The sequence below is a fragment of the Culex pipiens genome, chromosome 2, assembly GCF_016801865.2.
Source record: "Culex pipiens pallens isolate TS chromosome 2, TS_CPP_V2, whole genome shotgun sequence".
Classification (NCBI taxonomy): Eukaryota; Metazoa; Arthropoda; class Insecta; order Diptera; family Culicidae; genus Culex; species Culex pipiens.
Window position 1 is genome coordinate 83,502,309 of NC_068938.1, and position 19,067 is coordinate 83,521,375.

The window sequence follows — 19,067 nt, forward strand, 5'->3', positions numbered from 1 at the left end:
ACCCCTGCTGAAACTTTCAAATCGAGCAATTTGTTTCTGAGATACACAATCTCAAAGAAATCAAATCGATGAACTTGATTTTTTGCTGCCCATTTTTTTTGATGTTTTTTAAATTTTTCCCTTGTCATTTTGAGCAACTTTTGTTCTACGAAAAACTTTACTTCAATTGTTTTATGTTGTTTTTGTTTAATTTTTAGTTTTTATATTTGCATTTATCTTGTTTAGTTGATGTTTGTTTTTGGTAGTATTTGGCCTATTCTAGCACCTAATTTGTGATGTTTTTACAGCCATTTTTTTCATTATTTTTTGTATGTTTTTCATTTTGTTTTACTCTAGAACAAACCATTATCATTTAAATTGTTAAAAAATGCTTAGAGGTATAGTCTGAGACAATAGAAAAAAAAGTACAGAAAATATTAGTGAAAAACACAGCCAAGAAAAACAATCATTTTTTAAAACATTGGTAAAGTCACATAAAACAAGTCACACGTTCTACCCTAATTTTTTTTTTTTCAAATTTTAAGCGTTCTTCTTTCCATTGCCTTTTTAAGGTCGAAAATTTGTTAAAAATTGATTTTTGGCGAATTATTAGATCGAACCCCGTCTAGAGGTGGGGTTGGATTGTAGCTGGATAAACTGAATGTGTTCAACTGATCATAACTCGGAAACTACTGGTCCGATTTTCAATCGACTTTTCTTTGCATTCCCTATGTCAAAAGAAGCAATTTTGCATCATTTGTTTTTCCATACAAGTCTCCATACAATTTTGAGGGCTGGAATGGGTATGTAAACGTATGAAATTTTGTATCTTTGGACGGAATTTTCAGAAAATCTGAAAAATAAGATAAAAAACTTCATTTTTGGGTCAAACATTTGTAACAGACTTTTTGAGTATAAAAAATGAAAAAAGATAATTTTGAATATATTTCTATCGATTCCTTGGCTTTTCTGAAGAAACGTCCTAGAAAATCGATAAAAAATAACAAAGTTGCTACAGGAAACAAAGATATATTTCGAAAATGTTCCGAAAAGGCACCTCTCTCATAAACAAAATTTAAAAAATGATAAAATAATTTAATATTAAAAAAATACTATCAACGCCTGAAAAGCACCAAAGAAATGATGAAAATATTTTGAAAATAAGATTTCAAAGAAAGTTTCACAACACGTAAAAAAAATAATCAAAAAAAAGTTAGCTTGAGCAACATAAAAATGATAAAAAGTTGCGCCTTGTGATGAAATAAAAATGTTAAATAAAACAATTTGACTACCTTTTTGAAAATAAAATTTCACTAGAGGTGCCCTCATGACAAAATAAAAAAAATGAAAAAGTAGAGCAACATAAAAAAAGATCAAAGATATTTGAAAAAAAAGGACTTCACCAGCGGCGTTTTGTTAAAATAAAAACAAAATAAAATTATTTGACTATCGGTGCTCCTCAAGCTATAAAGACTGTTCAAAACTAGTCAAACAGAGTGTGCCAAAAGGCGCAAAAAATTGTTGTAGCTAGAACGTTAAACAGAATTTTTATTTTGTTAAGTTATCGTACGCCAAACTTTGTTTGGCTCTTATTAAACAGTCTTTATGTTGCTAGAGGGGCGACGATAGTCAGACTTTTTTTTGTTGAATGTTTGAATTTTGTCATAATAGCGTTTCCAGTAAAATCTTATTTTTAAAATATTTTTATCATTTTTAAGCTGCTTTGGGCACCGATTAATCAACTTTTTTTTCAATAATTTTACCATTTTTTTCCCCACTCATAAGGGCGCCTCCAGTAAAACTTACATATTGAGAATTTACATAAAAATGTTTACGTCATAGGGGAGCCCCCATTCCATTTTCCATATCGAAAATTTGCATGAATTTTTTAAGTCGTAGGGGCGCCTCAAGTCAAATTTTTCATATCGAGAATTTGCATGATATTTTTTAGTCATAAGGACGCCTCCAGTCAAATTTTCATAACAAAATTTGTATGATTTTTTTGAAGTCGTAGTGGTGCCTCCCATTAAATTTTCATATTAAGAATTTTCATAAAAATGTTTAAGTCATAGGGGCGCCTTCAGTCAATTTTCATAATAAGAAATTGTATGATTTTTTTAAAGTCGTAGGGACGCATCCATTAAATTTTTCATAGCAAAAATTTTCATGATTTTTTAAGTCGTAGGGGCGCTTCCTGTCAAATTTTTAATATTGAAAATTTGTTTAAAAAAAATTAAGTCGTAGGGGCGCCACCAGTTAAATTTTCATAAAAAGAATTTGTATGATTTTTTTAAGTCATAAGGGCGCCTCAATCCAAGTTGCCATATCGAGAATATGCCTTTAAAGTCGTAGGGGCGTCTTCAGATATATTTTTACATTGAGAATATGTATTTAAAAAATAGGGGCGCTTCCAGTCAATTTTTCATATCCAGAATTTGCATGATTTTTTAAGTCGTAGTTGTTGAGAATATGTTTAAAAAAATTAGATCGTAGGGGCGCCTCCAGTTAAATTTTCATATTGAGAATTTTCATAAAAATGTTTCATTCATAGTCATAGGTCAAATTTTCATAATAAGAATTTGTATGATTTTTTTTTTAGTCATAAGGGCGCATCCAGTAAAATTTTCATAATAAAATTTGTATGATTTTTTTTAAGGTCGTAGTGGTGCCTCCAATCAATTTTTCATATCGAGAATTTGCATGATTTTTTTAAGTCGTAGGGGCGCCTCAAATTCAATTTTCATAACGAGAATTTTCATAAAAATGTTTCAGTCATAGGGGCGCCTACAATCAAATTATAATATCGAGAATTTTCATGTTTTTTCAAGTCATAAGGGCGCCTCCATTCAATTTTTCATATCGAAAATTTGCATGATTTTTTTAAGTCGTAATGGAGCCTCCAATTAAATTTTCATATTGAGAATTTTCATAAAAATGTTTAAGTCATAGAGGCGCCTCCAGTCAATTTTGATAATAAGAAATTGTATGAATTTTTTAAAGTCGTAGGTTTCGCATCCATAAAATTTTTCATAGCAAAATTTATCATTATTTTTTAAGTCGTAGGGGCACTTCCTGTAAAATTTTTAATATTGAGAATTTGTTTTAAAAAATTAAGTCGTAGGGGTGGCACCAGTTAAATTTTCATAATAAAAATTTGTATGATTTTTTTAAGTCATAAGGGCGCCTCAATCCAAGTTGCCATATCGAGCATATGCCTTTAAAGTCGTAGGGGCGTCTTCAGTCATATTTTTACATTGGGAATTTGTATTTAAAAAAATAATTCATAGGGGCGCTTCCAGTCAATTTTTCATATCCAAAATTTGCATGATTTTTTTAAGTCATAGGGGCGCCTCCAGTCAAATTTTTATATTGCATATTCGTATTGAAAAAAAATTAGTCTTAGGGGCGCCTCCAGTTAAATTTCCATAATTTTCATAAAAATGTTTTAGTCATAGAGGCGCCTCTAGTCCAATTTTTCATATCGAGATTTTGCATGATTTTTTAAAGTAATAAGGGTGCCTCCAGTCAAATTTTCATAACAAAATTTGTATGATTTTTTTAAAGTCGTAGGGGCGCCTCTATTTAGTTTTTCATATCGAGAATTTGCATGATTTTTTTAAGTCGTAGGGGCGCTTCCAGTCAAATTTTTATATTGCATATTCGTATTGACAAAAATTAAGTCTTAGGGGCGCCTCCACTTAAATTTTCATAATTTTCATGAAAATGTTTTAGTTAATGGGGACGCCTCCAGTCAAATTTTTCATATCGAGAATTTGCATGATTTTTTTAAGTCATAAGTCCAGTCAATTTTTATAATAAAATTATTATGATTTTTTTTAAAGTCGTAGGGGCGCCTCGATCCAATTTTTCATATTGAGAATTTTCTTGTTTTTTTTTCAAGTCATAAGGGCGCCTCCAGTCAATCTTATAATAGAATTAATATGATTTTTTTAAAGTCGTAGGGGCGCCTCCATTCAATTTTTCATATCGAAAATTTGCATAATTTTATTAAGTCGTAGGGGCGCCTCCAGTCAAATTTTTATATTGCATATTCGTATTGAAAAAAAAATAAGTCTTAGGGGCGCGTCCAGTTAAATTTTCATAATTTTCATTAAAAATGTTTTAGTCAAAGGGGCGCCTCCAGTCCAATTTTTCAGTCAAATTTTTCATATCGAGAATTTGCATGATTTTTTTAAGTCATAAGGGCGCCTTCAGTCAAATTTTCATAAAAAAATTGCATGATTTTTTTAAAGTATTAGAGGCACCTCCAGTCAAATTTTTATATTGCATATTCGTATTGAAAAAAATCAAGTCTTAGGGGCGCCTCCAGTTAATTTCCATAATTTTCATAAAAATGTTTTAGTCATAGGGGCGCCTCCAGTCAAATTTTTCAGTCAAATTTTTCATATCGAGAATTTGCATGATTTTTTTAAGTAATAAGGGTGCCTCTAGTCAAATTTTCATAACAAAATTTGTATGATTTTTTTAAAGTCGTAGGGGCGCCTCTATTTAGTTTTTCATATCGAGAATTTGCATGATTTTTTTTAAGTCGTAGGGGCGCTTCCAGTCAAATTTTTATATTGCATATTCGTATTGACAAAAATTAAGTCTTAGGGGCGCCTCCAGTAAAATTTTCATAATTTTCATGAAAATGTTTTAGTTAATGGGGACGCCTCCAGTCAAATTTTTCATATCGAGAATTTACATGATTTTTTTAAGTCATGAGGGCGCCTCCAGTCAAATTTTCATATTGCATATTCGTATTGAAAAAAAATAAGTCTTAGGGGCGCGTCAAGTTAAATTTTCATAATTTTCATAAAAATGTTTTAGTCATAGGGGCGCCTCCAGTCCAATTTTTCAGTCAAATTTTTCATATCGAGAATTTGCATGATTTTTTTAAGTCATAAGGGCGCCTTCAGTCAAATTTTCATAAAAAAATTGCATGATTTTTTTAAAGTATTAGAGGCACCTCCAGTCAAATTTTTATATTGCATATTCGTATTGAAAAAAATCAAGTCTTAGGGGCGCCTCCAGTTAAATTTCCATAATTTTCATTAAAAATGTTTTAGTCATAGGGGCGCCTCCAGTCCAATTTTTCATATCGAGAATTTGCATGATTTTTTTAAGTAATAAGGGTGCCTCCAGTCAAATTTTCATAACAAAATTTGTATGATTTTTTTAAAGTCGTAGGGGCGCCTCTATTTAGTTTTTCATATCGAGAATTTGCATGATTTTTTTAAGTCGTAGGGGCGCTTCCAGTCAAATTTTTATATTGCATATTCGTATTGACAAAAATTAAGTCTTAGGGGCGCCTCCAGTTAAATTTTCATAATTTTCATGAAAATGTTTTAGTTAATGGGGACGCCTCCAGTCAAATTTTTCATATCGAGAATTTACATGATTTTTTTAAGTCATGAGGGCGCCTCCAGTCAAATTTTCATATTGCATATTCGTATTGAAAAAAAATAAGTCTTAGGGGCGCGTCCAGTTAAATTTTCATAATTTTCATAAAAATGTTTTAGTCATAGGGGCGCCTCCAGTCAAATTTTTCAGTCAAATTTTTCATATCGAGAATTTGCATGATTTTTTTAAGTAATAAGGGTGCCTCCAGTCAAATTTTCATAACAAAATTTGTATGATTTTTTTAAAGTCGTAGGGGCGCCTCTATTTAGTTTTTCATATCGAGAATTTGCATGATTTTTTTAAGTCGTAGGGGCGCTTCCAGTCAAATTTTTATATTGCATATTCGTATTGACAAAAATTAAGTCTTAGGGGCGCCTCCAGTTAAATTTTCATAATTTTCATGAAAATGTTTTAGTTAATGGGGACGCCTCCAGTCAAATTTTTCATATCGAGAATTTACATGATTTTTTTAAGTCATGAGGGCGCCTCCAGTCAATTTTTTATATTGCATATTCGTATTGAAAAAAAATAAGTCTTAGGGGCGTGTCCAGTTAAATTTTCATAATTTTCATTAAAAATGTTTTAGTCATAGGGGCGCCTCCAGTCCAATTTTTCAGTCAAATTTTTCATATCGAGAATTTGCATGATTTTTTTAAGTCATAAGGGCGCCTTCAGTCAAATTTTCATAAAAAAAATTGTATGATTTTTTTAAAGTATTAGAGGCACCTCCAGTCAAATTTTTATATTGCATATTCGTATTGAAAGAAATCAAGTCTTAGGGGCGCCTCCAGTTAAATTTCCATAATTTTCATAAAAATGTTTTAGTCATTTTTGCCTCCAGTCAAATTTTTCAGTCAAATTTTTCATATCGAGAATTTGCATGATTTTTTTAAGTAATAAGGGTGCCTCCAGTCAAATTTTCATAACAAAATTTGTATGATTTTTTTAAAGTCGTAGGGGCGCCTCTATTTAGTTTTTTCATATCGAGAATTTGCATGATTTTTTTAAGTCGTAGGGGCGCTTCCAGTCAAATTTTTATATTGCATATTCGTATTGACAAAAATTAAGTCTTAGGGGCGCCTCCAGTTAAATTTTCATAATTTTCATGAAAATGTTTTAGTTAATGGGGACGCCTCCAGTCAAATTTTTCATATCGAGAATTTACATGATTTTTTTAAGTCATGAGGGCGCCTCCAGTCAAATTTTTATATTGCATATTCGTATTGAAAAAAATTAAGTCTTAGGGGCGCGTCCAGTTAAATTTTCATAATTTTTATTAAAATGTTTTAGTCATTAGGGCGCCTCCAGTCAAATTTTTCATATCGATTGGAAAAAATAAATCTCTTTGGCATTTTAGCAACATAGCTAAAAAAAAAATCGGCCCTTCGGGCCGAGGGGCGCATGGGGTGTAACTAACTTAATTTGCCAGGGGGGGTTAAACCCCTAAAACCCCCCCCTTGTACACGGCCCTGACTCTTTGATCAACAAGCCTTTTCGTCGGAAAAGCCCACCCGAAAATTGAGCCCCACCAAACAAAGCGACACTTTTCCGGGCTTTATCTCGTCGGGTTTCGGGTTTTTGCTGTTGGTCACATTTTCCGCCTCCATTCAGGAAGTTGGCCAAGTCCACTCGGCCAAGCATGACCACCACTTCCTGGATATTCCGACGACGGCTAACGATTCGTTTATGTGATTATTTCGCTCTGTTTCGGACTAAGCCGATGTGATACTTAATGTTTCGATTTATCCTGTCATGTGTCATCTTGGTAATGCCATACCCCATAAGCTAACCCTAACAAGTTAAGTCTTAATCAATAAGCTATGCTAACCAATGTTTCAATAAGCTTACATTGCTACTATGCTCGCTAAACACATAAAAACGCACTCTACCATACAGCCAAGAAAGATTCCGATGAATTTTCTCATTGTCAATCACTATCGTTCAGCTTCTACTTCTTCAGAAAAGCTTCAAGTCAACCCCCTGCAGAAGACAAGAAAACCAAATCACACAAACAAACACACCCACACACACACTTACACTAATCTCCTGTCGCTATCTCTTTCTTGTCCACTTTGAGTTTCGTTTGATCCTTTAATTTTCTGCCAATTCGCTAATAGCATCCTTAATTCGACCTCTTCTCCTTCAACATCACAGTAAAAAATTATGTAAATTTGGAAGGTGTAATTTTAAATGGGGGCATATTACCTCTTTTATGATGTAATTTTATCTCAATTTAGACTGAAAAAGTGACATACACAAACATGGTAAAATTACACATTTTCAGAGGTAAAATTACACATTTTTTCTGACATAAAAGATGTACCCCTTCCCACATGTAAAATTACCATGATTTTTTACTGTGTTGATCACTCTTTCTCGTTTCAATTTCAAGTTTTCTCTCTTTTTCCTTCAAACTTTCCTCTTAACTTTTTCTCTTCACTCTTTCCATCCACACTCTTTTTTTGTTTTCGCCTTTTAAACTAGTTATAACCTCCCCCGTCCTTAGTTTCTAGTTGACTTCTCGAGATTTCGTCTGGCCTCTCTCTGCATGTACTAGTATTAATTTCAGGGACCGCACCGGAAAGGGAGCCCACCCGAACAACGCCAGAATGCCATCCGCACCAGCTCACACTGCCGAGGAAGCGCGCCTGTTGGGGTAAGCAAAAAACAAAAACGTCAAAAACAGTAAACAAAAACATACCACTCTGAAAAGAGGTTTTATTTTTGTTTGGTTGTGCGTTAATTTAATTTAATTTTGATTTCAACTTTTTGTTTTCTTTTCTTTTTGTGTGATTATTGGACTGCGAGTGGGGTTTTGTGCCGATTTAATTGCGTGATTTTTTTTTTATTTAACCAGCATTGAAAACATTTTCACAACACAGCGAACGCAACAAAAAAAAAGTCATTCACAGCTAAAAACAAAGCTCACAACTGTACAGTTCGAAAACGGCTCTCATTTTCCTCTTGACTGACTGCGTTTATAGATTTATAGATTAGAAAGCGTATTTATTGCATATACACGTTTAGAACAGAGATAAATGTTTCAGCGATTTCAGGCGATGACAAGCGATAGAAACGCGATAAGTGCGCGATAGTTTTGCGATGATGACGGACGGACGCAACACAGAGAGCCCCTGAACACAGCCCAAGCATTTTATGCAAATCAAAGTTGTGGTGGTTGTGTGGGTGGGCGTCACTTGTGTGTGGAAAAACACACTCACATTGAGAAACCTGTAAACCTGAAATCATAATTATTTTGGAAATCTATCAAATAATTTTAAATTTGATTAAAATAAGAAAAGTTGGTATCAACTGAAAATATTTTAACTTGACAATTTGCCAACTTCGTTTCATTTCCTGTAAAAAATCCTTAACATTTTAAGTCACTTTTTTGTGTGAACCCGCGGTGAACGAATGGGGGTCGTGGTGAGGGTTAATCCCATGAATGAAAATCGACGTTTGCTTCAATTCTGATCAGTCTGGGGTGGGTTGTATTGAGGCTGGCAGAGGTTCAGTCATTTGTTTACTTGCTAATTGGCGTTGTAAACAATTTGCGTAAATCGATTGAACGTCGGAGGTGGGATGGTGTGTAAGGTGCAGCTTGAATGCGTAATTTATCGCTTTTGAAATGTTTTTGGAGAACAGATTTGGTTTTGAAATTGAATATTAAAAAAATCGTGTTGAGGCATGGTAAAAATATAAATATATATTTTTGAATTAATGGTTGGTTAATGGCAATAAAAAAAAAAATTATTTCAATAAACCATTTTTTTGCACGTTTTATTATCATAATCTGACATTTTTCCAAAAAAAAAAAACAAACGTCAGCAGACAAGAGAATCTTTGAAACAAAATATTATTGATACGAAATTTAGAAAACGAAATGCAAACTAAGAATTCATTTTTAAAAGCAAAATCAAATTAACCCTCTACAACCCAACCCCGCCTTTGATTTAAAAGTCATCAAAATTCAATTTTTCAACCAACTTTTGATCTTCAAAAAGCATTTAAAAGAAGAACTCTTAAAATTTTAGGGTTGGAAGTTTTACTTGTTTTATGTAACTTTGCCAATGTTTTTAAAAATGTAATTTTTTTAGGGGTCAACTTTGGCTGTGTTTCTACTAACATTTCCTATATTCTAAGTAAAGAGAAGTATGCAGTGATTTTTGTAGTGTCCCATAATATGCCTCTACGTATTTTTTTACAATTTAAATGATAATGGTGCCATTCTATAGCAGAAATAGTATTTTTAATCAAGACTAACATTTCAAAAGGGCATAATATTGATTGTTTAACCCTTTTGAAATGTTAGTCTTGATTTAAAGATATTGTTTTCGAAAAAAATTCATGAATGTTTCATATTTTAACATTGTAAATCGGACCATTAGTTGCTGAGATATCGACGTTGAAAAATTGTGGTTTTTTTGGGTGACACTTAGCAAACATCAATTTTCCTGTTTTTAAACCTTTGCATGGCAATATCTCAGCAACTAAGGGTCGTATCAACAATGTTCAACAAGCAAAATATAGAGAATTTTCTCAGCTCTTAAAAAATATTTTTTCAAAGGTGGGCAAACATGTGCACTAATTTAAAAAAAATGAAAAACTGCTAGGGTACGTTATTCATTAGTGGACCCCTTTCCTATAGTGGACCCTCTGAAGGGTTTTTGATGAAAAATTCAATAAAATCACAATTTCAAGCGTGTTGTTGTCTACAAATCATTTATTTGGCATGTTCAGCATCATTTAAAACAATGTTGACTGACATTGAATTGTCCTTTTCACCAAAATAAGTGTTTTGAGTTCGACATCTGAAATCAGCCATGGCCACTAGCATTTTCACAACAAAACTGCATTTATATTTTATGATTGAATTAACCATCCAATCATTTTTTGACTGATTATTTAACTTCAGCAAGTCGAAATAATGTATGTTTAAGGATCTTTACTAAAATAAAGCGAAGAACTGCCATTTTCGAGCAAAAATAAGGGGGGTCCAATATAGGACAACTAAAATCCAAACATTTCCAAAAGTGGACCCCTGTTAATTTAACCTTAAAAAATGAAGAAAACTGTGTATCCAAGCAAAAGTTTCTCTAAAACATACAATAAATGCTTGTTATTATCAACCTAAACGCATATTTTTTCAATTATGAGTAATAGGGTGTTTCATCCAAACAAAAAAGTTCTCAGAATCAGGCAAACCGAGGTTCCCCTAGTAGAGGATACTCATAGGGACTCTCATGCCAAATATCAGCCCATTTGGTTGAGAATTGGCCTGTCCCCAGCGGTTCAAAGTTTACATGTAAATTACTATGGGATTTTTATGCTTTTCGTTCAATCGTTCCTACAGGTCTGGGGACAACATGAATTCACTCGGAATAAAGACAGGTGTGTAGGGGATGGTCCAATGAACAAATTCCAGAAGGAATCAGGGTTGTCCATTCTGTCCCCAAGGTGCGCATTGGATCGACGTCCGGTGTCTCCAGAATCAACGATTCACCCTTCAAATGTACGCATTGTCCTTAGTATGCTATGACGGTTAGCTGAAAATTACGATGCCCCATGTCAGACGGTGAACACGTGGCAGAGCATACACTCAAGTTTTGGCTCAGAAACATTCTTTAAAGTAATAAAATTATAATTATTGATGTTCCTGTAACAATTTGAACTATTCTTCATAACGTAAAATGATGATTTTGTAAGAATAATGCAATCGATGCTTCTCCACGTGTTCACTGTCTCACATGGGGCGTCGTAATTTTCAGCTAACCGTCATAGCATACTAAGGACAATGCGTACATTTGAAGGGTGAATCGTTGATTCTGGAGACACCGGACGTCGATCCAATGCGCACCTTGGGGACAGAATGGACAACCCTGATTCCTTCTGGAATTTGTTCATTGGACCATCCCCTACACACCTGTCTTTATTCCGAGTGAATTCATGTTGTCCCCAGACCTGTAGGAACGATTGAACGAAAAGCATAAAAATCCCATAGTAATTTCCATGTAAACTTTGAACCGCTGGGGACAGGCCAATTCTCAACCAAATGGGCTGATATTTGGCATGAGAGTCCCTATGGGTATCCTCTACTAGGGGAACCTCGGTTTGCCTGATTCTGGGAACTTTTTTGTTCGGTTGAAACACCCTAATGAGTATATATATAGCTGTTTTCATGTCAAAAGTACCAAAAATGCTGAAGCCGTAAGAATTTATAATTAATCAAAAATATAGTTAATTGTACTTAACTGAAGCATCATAACTGCAGTTTGAAATGATATTTTATAATAATAAATCAATGACAAAATATTTTTTTTAAATAAACATGCGTGGTTTTATCAGCAACTGTAAACAAATCTAGAGTTTTTTTTGATTAGGTCCTATAAGCATATGAAAGACAATAGTTTATTGGTCCTTTTCAAAAAAAACTCTGGAAATCTATTATTTAGTTTCGGTCAACCATTTATGTAATTAATATGGAAAAAAATGCATCAAGATTACTTTTTTTAATTATTTTTATGTTTATAGTGGTTTTTGAAACGTTTTCTCTGATCTTTTTCGGAAATAAATGTGTTTAAATGTCTGTTAGGTTTTTTGTTGTTTAAAGCCAAATTTGTTAACAAAACATATTTGTTTATAATGAAAAGTGAGCAAAATCCATCTTTATTCATTATATCTATCATTAGACCTATACCATACATCAAAACATCAAATATCGGTTGAATTTGGTATCAAAATAACAGTTTGCCTTTAGTGGACCCGGGTCCACAATCGGATTATGGACCCGGGTCCACTATAGGAAAAGGGGGTCCATAACAAGGCAAAAAAACTTTTTTTTCAAATGGCTATTTTTCTGCTTAAAAACAAATAACTGATGAAACAAATAGTCAAAATTGTTCAAAAGACTTCAGATTTCATTGTTTTGTACAAAGGGTTATGAAAAAGTGCTTAACATATTGAAAATTGGTGAAAAATGTGCTTCGGCTCTACTAGGGGGTCCACTAATGGTTAAAACACCCTACTATTTTCGAAAAAGTTACCAAAAAAGGCTATAACTTGAAAACGGTGTACTTTATCAAAATTTCACTTAAGTACTTTTTGATTTCAAATTTGATTTTACATCGAAAAATGAAGCTGAAATTTTTTTGTGATAAATATTTCGATTTTTTGAAAAAATCAATACTCGGTCAAACTCGGTCAAAGATTTTTTGCACAGCCTGGAAAATTCTGAAAAGTTGGCATTTGATGTCCCATAAAACATATCAAAATAAATTAAATAAAAATAGTATTTTTTTGCAAATTAAGTTTTAGTAACAAAAAAATAATAATTTTTACCGCGTATAATTTTTTTTCCAATTTAGTCCTACAACATTGCCGAAGACACCAAATCGATCAAAAAATTCCTTCAAAAGATACACACAGTAAAAAATAATGTAAATTTGGAAGCTGTAATTTTAGAAGGTTGAATATTACCTCTTTTATGATGTAATTTTACCTCAATTTAGACTGAAAAAGTGACATTACACTAGAAAAGTGGTAAAATTACACATTTCCAGAGGTAAAATTACACCTTTTTTCTGACATAAAAGATGTACCTCTTCCTAGATGTAATATTACCATGATTTTTTTTCTGTGCAGATTTTTGAATTTTCATACATCATTTTTGTATGGACAGCTGCCAAATTTGTATGGAAAGTTATATGGACAAAATAATGATGCAAAATGGCTTCTTTGGGCATACCGAAGGCACCAAAAAAGTTTCAGCTGGATTAAAAAATACAAAATTAAAATAAAAAAAAACGATTTCGTAGAGAAATGCTCAGTAAAAACGAATCCTTCATTTTTTAACATTTGAAAAATACATATTTCTCAATATGATTCCTGAAATGGAGATGGTTTGAAAATATAGTATTACAGGGACTTTTAAATAAAATTGGACAACTGATTACGCACACAAAATTTCAAATCTCATTTTTCAAAATATTTTTTTAAAGTTATTTAAAACAATTCTTAATAAAAAATTAATAGAAACCAAATATCAAATTTCTTCATATTGATTAAAAAACCTTCTTCCAGAAACTGTCTACCGATACTGCCATGTCATGTCCTTCCTTGTAAATCAAGATGTGTTCCTCACTTCAGTGCTAATTGATTTCTCAAGTGCCAGCTCGAGCTCGAGAGTGTCCTCGCCATCCAAAACAAAGCCACTTCCTCACGGCGCGCGACAATCTCGGTGCGGGGAGAGAGTAACAACCGGTTGGAATCGACGATGTTCACCATCGCCGTGTCACTTCCTCAGGACGTTCCTTTGGCTGAGGGGGCGGTGATTATCACACTGTTGCAACGCCAACAATCGTGATTGTCATTTTGTTGGCCTTCCCTTGGCTTATTTTCTTGACTAGATTTGAAATTCATTTTGAAAAAAAAAATCGAAAAATGTAAAAGGCTTCTTAACGTTTAAATAAAAATAAAATGGATAACATTGGTTTCAAGAGACAATTTTTTTTAAGAAATGAAATTATTTTTCACAGTGCAATTTTCGTTCCACTTCAATCGCGCCAGCAACATGGCTTGATTCTCTCGCCCAGAGGAATCTGTTTTCCTCCCACTAATCCCTTCTCGGCCCCTCCACTCGCACCCATTTTTCCACGTCCGTTTGGGTGGAAAATGAAATGCTTAGGCATTAGCTTATCCGCCCCATCATTTGCACAGCAACAGCAGAAAAAGCTCGTCGTCCGTCACCCGTCGTCGTCGTCATCGAGCTTTTTCTTCTTTTTGTGCCACTTTTTCACCGCTCGTCTCCCAGAAAACGGTTGACGATTGTGAGTGATTTTTCCGTGTCACGTTGAGCGCTTTTCCGCGAAATCAGCTTCAACGGGGAGGAAAATCAATTTATTAGCGAGGCACACATACACACAAGCACGTGTTTGAGCCACACCCTTAAGCGAAAGCTCAGACTGGGCTTGTTTTTCCCGGAAAATGGGGTTTTCTACGGTGGAAATTGCTGCTGCGGCATGATTAGTTGACTTTTCAAAGTCTCGTCCCCTTTTGCTGCTGGAGATGAGCAGGGCTTTCGCAGACTCCGGAGGCTGTTTACTCTGCTTGATGAGTTAGTTGAAAAGTTTGAACGGTGTCTGGCTGGATGTTCGATAGGACCAATTACACCATTGTTGGTGGTATCTGATGAAAGGGATCGGAATTAGAATATTGATCAACATTGCTCAGTTTTGTAAACATTATGAAAATGTATGCTTTTTAGATGCGCTAGAAATACGAAAGAAGGAGCTTGTCTTGTGAATTTGATTATTAAATCGTATCTGGATGATTTGTTCATTGAAAATTCCACTTTTATAAGCGTTGCTGCTGAAGAACAATTTTCCAAGAAAAAATCTTGTCATTTTGGTAGCTTATAAAAAGCAGCCTCTCGAATAATCAACCATTTACACTATTTTTGTAAATGCTCAAAAATAAAATGTTTGATAAACTACGCTTCCACATTATGAGATTGAATTCGAACAAATTTCACGAATTGGTGACTATTTGTTTTGACCCTTCCTTTGTATTTCAGCACCATCGGGATTGAGTTATTTTTCAAGCAATTGACATTTAATGCAGGTTTCATAAAACTTCTCAAATATCATGTATCGATTTTTGACCAACAGTGAATAGATATAGAATTAAATTCTTAACGTTTCAACCATACCAACATACACTACGTGACTACGAAAACTTTATATGTATTATTTGGTGAATACTCTAAGGTACTGTCTTCAACACAATTTACAACAAAGTTACAATTTTCGCAAACAAATTGTTGTAGAATTCGGTCCGTAAGTTTGACAATCTTGGAAGACAACAGCTTCCTTGGTTGCTGTGCACCATCAAAGTTATGATCTATTTTCCTTAAGAATTAAGTCGGCTTCACCTTTTAATGACTAACACTTTGCATTCCTCAAAATATATTTTTCAACATGGCGAAAATTACATTTTTGTTTGAGCTATGATTAATTTGCAATATTAATTCGGAAATGTAGAAAATCTATTACAAAAAATCTATTACAAAAAAGACTAAAGTTTTAAAGAGAAAATAATTTTGTTTTTTTTTTTCATTTGTCTTATGGGTTATTCCATCTGAAGCGAAACAGCATTTGAAAATTACCACCTCCGATTCTGCTCAAATTTGGCAGAGCTGTTGAGACTATCAAAACATGCAAAAATCCCGAATTTCATCAAAATCGGACCCCCCTCTCCATTTTTGTACCCTCCCAAAAAATCGACTTTTTGCGATTTTTGAGCGAAACCCCTATCTCCAAACGACGATAACTCAGGAACTACAAATCTTAGAGGGTCGGTCTTAGAATCACTTTTGAAGGAAATTGGACGTAGCATCCATTTCCATGTTCAAAATTTAAATTAAAATATTGTTTCTACCTGTATTGCGCAATTGAAAACTTTAAATGGCCGTATCTCAAAACAGCCCTATTTATTTTTTTCAATTTGACCTCACCATCGTATTCCGCGGCCAATTTTACATAAGAATCACTTATCGACAGAAAGCAATATGTTTCGTTCCAGAGATATCGAATTTTAAAGTTTTGAGTATTTGAGATTACCTGTATTGGCTTTATTTGCCGCATATGCTAGAAGCGATCCTCTAAGATTTGTGGTTCCTGAGTTATCCTCGTTTGAAGATAGGAGTTTCGCCTTGGGTTTCGCTCAAAAATCGCCTAAAAGTCGATTTTTTGGGAGGGTACAAAAATTGAGGGGGTGGTCTGATTTGGATGAAATTCGGGATTTTTGCATGTTTTGATAGTCTCAACAGCTCTGCCAAATTTGAGCAGAATCGGAGATGGTAATTTTCAAATTTGCATTTTTTCTTGCACACTTCAGGTGGAATGACCCTTATAGAATTTAATACCAATAAAATGTTATTATAAAACTCACCGTTTTCTTGTTTGGTGAGAAATTTAGAATAAAGAGTGAAATAAATGAAATGTTGGATTGGCACTACAGACATAGTTTCTTTTTTGTTTTGCTTATTTTTCTGTTAACAGCTAGTTTTTATTATCAGTTTTAAAAATTCTTAAAATAAAAAAAAATACTTCGAGGAAAGATATATAAACTCTAAAAAATATTACCCAATTTCTTATGTAACAATTTAACACAAAAAAAAACGATTCATGAAAATATAAAATGTTTTGTAGAATCAGCCTGTACGAGGTTTGTTTCAACAAAAATTTTGTTGAATATAATCAACGGCGATTTTGCGTTGAAACAAACCTTGATTTTTTCAATTCCACAAAAATCTTTTGTTGTTTTGAAAAAGTTGCTTTGACGTTTAGCGTTGATTCAACAAAAATCTTGATTTTCAAATCAACAAAATGTTTTGTTGATTCAAATGTGCCTTATTTTTTGCGTGAAGGAGTTCAAACATGCTAAACATGATTATAAACGCAGGAAAATGCATTTTAACTGGTTTTCAAAATATCTAAGTATTGACAAAAAAAATTCTTAATCGAATTTTTTTTTTGCAGTATTGTGGTACGGAATTTCCCAAAAAATTAAAATACAGTTCATACTCGATTATCCGAAGCCTCGATTATCCGAAGTTTAATTATCCGAAGGTTTGTAGGGTGGATAATCGAAGCACGAACAAAATTTTGTTTTCGTATTTTTTATTTTCTTGTTTTTAACACCAAATTCGAGTTCTACGACCCTATTTTTGTCAAATTTGAAATTTCCAATATTTCATCACCACCATTTTGGTCGCCATCTTGGATTAATCATGTTTTGAAAATTCGACTCGATTTGGAACAAAGAAGTTTTTCATTGCTCTCTAAATCACTTCGAATACATCCAAAACAATATTTTGAAACTTTTAACACCTAAACTACCATGCAAGCGAAAAAAGGCGAAGTCCAACTTCAAACAGCTGTATCTCGGCTCCCTGTGGACGGATTTTCAAAATTCAAGAAGCAAAAGATGCGGACAGATCTCTAGATTATTTTGCTTTTTGAAAAGTCAAAAACAGAGGCACTTACCCTAAGTTATTCCCAAAACCAACCAGGTAACTTTTTTTTAGCCCTCTATTTTCTAGTTGTTTTGCATGTTGGATCGAATGTTGAATGACAATTTGTTTAAAATTTTATCATAATGCAAGTTACAGTACAATTATAATATCCAATACCATATTGGACCGATCTGGACTCATTGGGACCGGTTCCAGGTTCTCCGGTGAAACCCGGAATATCCTCAATTCCAGAGTATTTTCAAGAATAGAGTGGCAATATGGGTATCAAAATTCAGCATTTTCAAAATCAAGCTCACTGATGACGCTGAAAACCATTTTGGACTTATCTGGCCACTTTGGGACCGGTTCCAGGCTCTCCGGTGGAATCCGGAATATCCCCAATTCTACAGTATTTTCATGAATTTTATTAGAGTGGCAATATGGGTATCAAAATTCAGCATTTTCAAAATCAAGCTCATTGATGACGCTGAAAACCATTTTGGACATATCTGGCCACTTTGGGACCGGTTCCAGGTTCTCCGGTGGAACCCGGAATATCCCAACTACGGAGTATTTTCAAGAAATTTATTAGAGTGGCAATATGGGTATCAAAATTCAGCATTTTCAAAATAAAACTCATTGATGACGCTAAAACCATTTTTGGATACTTCTGGCCATTTTGGGACCGATTCCAGGTTCTCCGGTGGAATCCGGAATATCCCCAATTCTACAGTATTTTCAAGAATTTTATTTGAGTGGCAATATGGGTATCAAAATTCAGCATTTTCAAAATCAAGCTCATTGATGACGCAAAAAACTATTTTGACATATCTGGCCACTTTGGGACCGGTTCCAGGTTCTCCGGTGGAACCCGGAATATCCCAACTACGGAGTATTTTCAAGAAATTTATTAGAGTGGCAATATGGGTATCAAAATTCAGCATTTTCAAAATCAAGCTCACTGATGACGTTGAAAACCATTTTGGACATATCTGGCCACTTTGGGACCGGTTCCAGATTCTCCGGTGGAACCTGGAATATCTCCAATTCCAGAGTATTTTCAAGAATTTTATTAGAGTGGCAATATGGGTATCAAAATTCAGCATTTTCAAAATAAAACTCATTGATGACGCTAATACCCATTTTGGACATATCTGGCCATTTCGGGACCGGTTCCAGGTTTTCCGGTGGAACCCGGAATATCCCCAATTACAGAGCAATTTCAAGAATTTTATTAGAGTGGCAATATGGGTATCAAAATTCAGCATTTTCAAAATCAAGCTCATTGATGACGCTGAAAACCATTGTGGACATATCTGGCCACTTTGGGACCGGTTCCAGATTCTCCGGTGGAACCCGGAATATCCCCAATTCCAGAGTATTTTCAAGAATTTTATTGGAGTGGCAATATGGGTATCAAAATTCAGCATTTCCAAAGTCAAGCTCACTGATGACGCTGAAAACCATTTTGGACATATCTGGCCACTTTGGGACCGGTTCCAGATTCTCCGGTGGAACCCGGAATATCCCCAATTCTACAGTATTTTCATGAATTTTATTAGAGTGGCAATATGGGTATCAAAATTCAGCATTTTCAAAATCAAGCTCATTGATGACGCTGAAAACCATTTTGGACATATCTGGCCACTTTGGGACCGGTTCCAGGTTCTCC

General features: G+C 33.9%; 1 protein-coding gene across 12 annotated transcripts in view; it reads left to right on the forward strand.

The window, feature by feature from the left end:
- The window catches only part of LOC120426262 (protein NDRG3), a 166,569-nt gene that overhangs the window by 82,906 nt on the left and 64,596 nt on the right, over positions 1–19,067 (forward strand). For 6 of the 12 annotated variants that reach the window (XM_052708899.1, XM_052708903.1, XM_052708901.1 and 3 more), the window contains one exon: positions 7,940–8,038. The exons of 3 other annotated variants lie outside the window; for them this stretch is intronic. In XM_052708899.1, coding sequence (XP_052564859.1) covers positions 7,940–8,038 — 99 coding nt within the window. The remainder of the gene's footprint in view (positions 1–7,939; positions 8,039–19,067) is intronic. 3 more of the 12 variants (XM_052708900.1, XM_052708902.1, XM_052708908.1) reach the window with 1 other exon arrangement.